This window comes from Protobothrops mucrosquamatus, unplaced genomic scaffold (assembly GCF_001527695.2).
Source record: "Protobothrops mucrosquamatus isolate PMUCROS unplaced genomic scaffold, P.Mucros_1.0 scaffold2302, whole genome shotgun sequence".
Taxonomy (NCBI): domain Eukaryota; kingdom Metazoa; phylum Chordata; class Lepidosauria; order Squamata; family Viperidae; genus Protobothrops; species Protobothrops mucrosquamatus.
Window position 1 is genome coordinate 108,288 of NW_015388388.1, and position 4,845 is coordinate 113,132.

General features: G+C 45.5%; 1 protein-coding gene across 1 annotated transcript in view; it reads right to left on the reverse strand.

Moving 5' to 3' along the window:
• Positions 1-280: 280 nt before the first annotated feature.
• Positions 281-4,845, reverse strand: part of GNA11 (G protein subunit alpha 11) — a 28,809-nt gene continuing 24,244 nt past the window's right edge. The window contains exons 6-7 of the mRNA XM_015824642.1: positions 3,877-4,030; positions 281-1,416 (exon numbers count right to left, since the gene is read on the reverse strand). Coding sequence (XP_015680128.1) covers positions 1,226-1,416; positions 3,877-4,030 — 345 coding nt within the window. The 3' untranslated portion in view covers positions 281-1,225. The remainder of the gene's footprint in view (positions 1,417-3,876; positions 4,031-4,845) is intronic.

The following is a 4,845-nucleotide window of genomic DNA, read 5'->3' on the forward strand; positions in this document are numbered from 1 at the left end:
GGCGATTTTTTGCAAAACACACACACGCACACGCACGCACGCACGCACATGCACAAAAGATCCAAGGTAACGAGTAAAAAAAAAAATCTCAAATCTTCCTTCCAAACCCCAAAAATCTGGTGGAGATTTCGGATTTCGCCAAAGGGATTTTTTTCCCCCCCTCACGTTGGGTGAGAAGCAAGTTTACTTTCTTCTTCTTTTTTTTTTTTTTTCTTTCCTTAAATGCTAAATTAGAAAACAAAAAACAAAAACAAAAAAAGATAATGAAACAAAAGAAAAGGGGGGAAAAAAACCCGCAATCAGGCACTTCCCTCAGGCTTGATAGTAGCTATTGCTTGGTTGGTAGTCAACGGACAAAAAAAAAAAAAGTATAGCACAGGTAGCAAACTATGTGTAGAACAATAATTTAAAAAAAAATAATAAATCACAGTCTCAATAGAACTTTCGTAATTGGGAGAGGGGAAGAACACAAAAGCCAGAGTAAAAACGGAACAAAGAAACCCGCGGACCGAAGGACCGCTTGTTTTGCGCTACCGCAAAATAAACTGGGTTTTTTCTCTTACGGTGTCATCTAGATAAACCCTTTTCGCACATATCCTTACAGTCAAGATGTATTGGGGGGGAGGGGGCAGGAGTTACACCAGAGGCATTATATGGCACAAGCTGAAGGTCCTAGCTGCATTTCATACTCCCACAGCTGGATAAGCTCATTGTTTTGGCTTGATAAGTCTGGGATACGTTTGTATCGCCAGATCAGACAGGAAAAAGAATGTACTAAATGCAACTGTACAACGTGTGAGAGGAAACTGCGCTGACTGCTGGCAACAAAGTAGGAAATTAACAAGGTGCCAGAGAGACAGAGAGAGAGAAAGAGTGAAACGTGTCCCTCGCTGTTTTTATACTGTGAAATAAAAGCAATTTAAAAAAAAAAATCAGCTATTCTGTGGGGCAGACACGAGACCGAAGGTAACGGTGTGCTTAAAAAAGAACAAGAAAAAAAAAACCAAACAAACAAAAAAACTTTTGCCACTCCACAGATCAGACAATTTGCAATCATTACATCATTTTTTTAAAAAAAAATAATAATCAAGATTTGTTTTCCTGTTGGTTTAAATTCACGGGATCTGTTTGTCTTACTTTTCTTCAGGACAAAAGGTCTCCCCCAAGGAGACTGAGGGAGGGGCAGGTGGGAGGGTGGGAGAAGAGGACAGATTTAAATTCAAGGTCAGACTAGGTTGTATTCCTTCAAGTTGAGTTGCAGGATGGTGTCCTTGACGGCGGCAAAGACGAACCGGATGTTTTCCGTATCTGTGGCACAGGTGAAGTGAGAGTAGATAATTTTATCGCTGTCGGGGTTGAGATCCACAAACATTTTGAGGATGAATTCCCGGGCTGCTTGCGCATCTCTCTGGGGGCCTGGAGACAGAACGGGAAAAGAAGCACGGTTATCATAAGGAGATCCTCAGCAGCAGAAGACTATCTGGCTGGAAGCCCCTCTGATCAAGAGCAGCCGTTCTCCAATGCGATGGATCTCGTTCTCACTCTTCCCAAATATCATTGTATCCTCTAGGGCAGGGCTTTTCAACCAGTGGTACGGGTGCCACCTGTGGTACCTTGGCACCTGGCAGGTGGTACGCGGCCATCCTAGAAAAGTGGTAGCGGGGGAGGGGAATGAGCTGAACCGGTGGCAGCACCGCACAAGCCTGAGCGAGAGACGGCTGGAGCTGCAGGGCTGTCAGGGCTCAGCGGAAGCGCCAGGATCAGTGCCGCTTTCCAGCTGATCGGCACTTCTTCAGGACTGTCAGAGCTCAGTGGAAGCGCCAGGATCAGCGCCAGGCTCCAGCTGGAGCTCAGCGCTGATCCTGACGCTTCCGCTGAGCCCAGAAGAAGCGCCAATCAGCTGGAATGTTGCAGCATCTCCAGGGTCTTGTGATTTACATCCAGATGCTTGGCAACTGATTCATATTTATGACGGTCACAGTGTCCCAGGGTCATGTGAAGTGACCAAAACCTGCTGCAACCACCCAGCAGATGGGGGGGGAATAGAAACCAAACACCCCCACCCCACCCCCGCTGCCAATCCTCAACAGAAATGCTCACAACAATGAAAACCTCGGACAGGAGGAAGAGCGCCGCCGGGTGGGCAGGCAGGTGTCTTGCTCGGCTGTGCCTTGGGGGGGGCACTTTTTTCAATGCCATTGTAACTTCGAAGAGTCACTAAGCGAACTGTTGTAAGTCGAGGACTACCTGTACTTTATCACTTTTTTGGGGGGGCATCAATTTTTTGACATCTTGCTAGGCGACTGGTGGTACTCGGATACTGCCATATCCTAAAAGTGGTACAATGGGTAAAAAGGTTGAAAAGCCCTGATCTAGGGAGACAAGCAAAACGTCTGTCCTTTACTAGAAATGGGGGGAGCAACATCCACAAGTCAGAAGTACCTCTGACCCGTAACCTAATTTCACCGTTTGTAAAAATTTTGCCCTGTTATTAGAGGTCAAGTTGCTTCCTGCCTGTCCAACCTAAATGCCAGCTTCCAGAGTTGGGAGGAAAGGGTCAAAAATATACAGATGTCAGCCAAATGCCTATGGAGATTCTCAGTCATCCAGGTCCTGGTTGTCCCAAAGGTGCTTTTCATGAGGCAACTGGACTTTCTTGTTTTGCTTTGAAGACGTTTCGCTTCTCATCCAGGAAGCTTCTTCAGCTCTGACTGGATGGTGGGGAAGGGAAGGATTTATACTCCTTGCAGACAGCTGGTCATTTGCCTTCTTTTGGAGAGTCCTTGAGGCCACCTGGAGGTTTATTTGTATGTCAGGGTCAAACCTCCAGGTGGCCTCGAGGACTCTCCAAAAGAAGGCAAATGACCAGCTGTCTGCAAGGAGTATAAATCCTTCCCTTCCCCACCATCCCGTCAGAACTGAAGAAGCTTCTTGGATGAGAAGTGAAACGTCTTCAAAGAAAAACCAAGAAAGTCCAGTTGTCTCACGAAAAAAGCACCCTTGGGATAGCTGTATTTCCTGGGACTCTGCCTCCTTCCTCAGCGGACTAGGGAAGAGGGAACGCTCAGGTGAAGTAGATTTTACCGCATCAGATTTGGATCCACTTCAACGAATTATCAGGCTAATGTAAAGGTTTGAAGCAGAGAGGTGCTTCTCCCACCTTGCTGAAGCTGCCCTGTGCAGACCCCCGTCTTTCTGCAGGAAAAACACTGCACCGATCCAAAATATGGTGCAGATGATAACGATAATGATAATAATAATAATCAGACTAGACAAGAAAGAACTGGAGAAAATGACAAAATACAAAGACCTACAAATAGAAATAGAAAGACTGTGGCAAAAGCAAGCAAGGGTAGTACCAATAGTCATAGGTGCCTTGGGTGCAATCCCAAAACAACTGGAGCACCACTGGAACACCATCATCGGCATTGACAAATTCGCCATTAGTCAATTGCAAAAGGCGACCTTACTAGGAACCGCTTCCATCCTGCGACGATATCTGTAATACCATCAAACATCCACATCTGCCTATCCCAGGTCCTTGGTAAGGACTCGATTGGTAGGCAAAAATGCCAAATCCAGTCTGAACATCTGGCTGACTGTGCGATGATCCATAATAATAATAATAATAGTTGGAAGGGACCTTGGAGGTCATCGAGTCCAACCCCCTGCTCAGGCAGGAAACCCTATACCATTTCAGACAAGTGGCTGTCCAGTCTCTTCTTAAAAACTTCCAGTGTTGGAGATGTTGGGTGCACTGCAGCTTTTTAATCCCCCGGCCGCAAAAAAAACAAAACAAAAACCGAACGGGACGTGGCCTCACAAGTTAGCAGGACGGATCCCCTATTTTTAATTCCCGAAAAGTTCACTTCTTACCATCAAACTCTGGAAAATAATCCACCAGGTGAGAGTACATGATCTTGTCTTCCAAGAGATCTTTCTTATTGAGAAAGAGGATGACAGAGGAGTTCTGGAACCAGGGGTAGGTGATGATGGTCCGGAAAAGGGCTTTGCTCTCCTCCATGCGGTTCTATAAGGAAAAAGGGATTTTTAGATCCAGGGATAAAACAATAAATAAACAGTTGAACAAGGATTTCATGGTGTTGGAGAAGCCTCGTACAGGCAGTCCTCGACTTAGGACAATTGAACCCCAGATTTCTGTTGCTAAGCGAAACAGTTGTGAATTTTGGCCCATTTTCCACTGAAGTTGTTAAGGTAGTAACCCAGCTGTTGTGAATCTGGCTCCCCCCCTTTGACTTTGTCTGTCAGAAGGTTGTAAAAGGGGATCACATGAAACTGGGACATGCAACTGTCATATATATACGTTGCCCAGCTTCTGAATTTTGATCACATGATTATGGGGATGCTGCAACCGTCCTCAGTATGAAAATCGGTCACAAGTCCCTTTTTACAGCGCTGTTGTAACTTCAAATGGTCACTAAATGAACTGTTGCAAGTCGAGGCAAAGATCATAAAAGTGTTTGCCGTGTCCAGTTTCAACCGTGCCTAAATTCAGTGCTTCTCAACCTCAGAAACTTCTAAGACAGTGTTTCTCAACCTTGACAATTTTAAGGCATGTGGACTTCAACTCCCAGAATTCCACAGCCAGCATTGCTGACTGTGGAATTCTGGGAGTTGAAGTCCACATGCCTTAAAATTGTCAAGGTTGAGAAACACTGTTCTAAGATATCTGAGTGCTGATTGAGGAATTCTGGGAGTTGAAGTCCACATATCTTAAAGTTGCCGAGTTTGAGAAACACCGCCTTAATCTCTTGCCAGTGGCTTTTTATCCCTTTTGATAAAAGTAAGGATCCCGTCCATCCTAATTCACGTAGGAAATCCTCC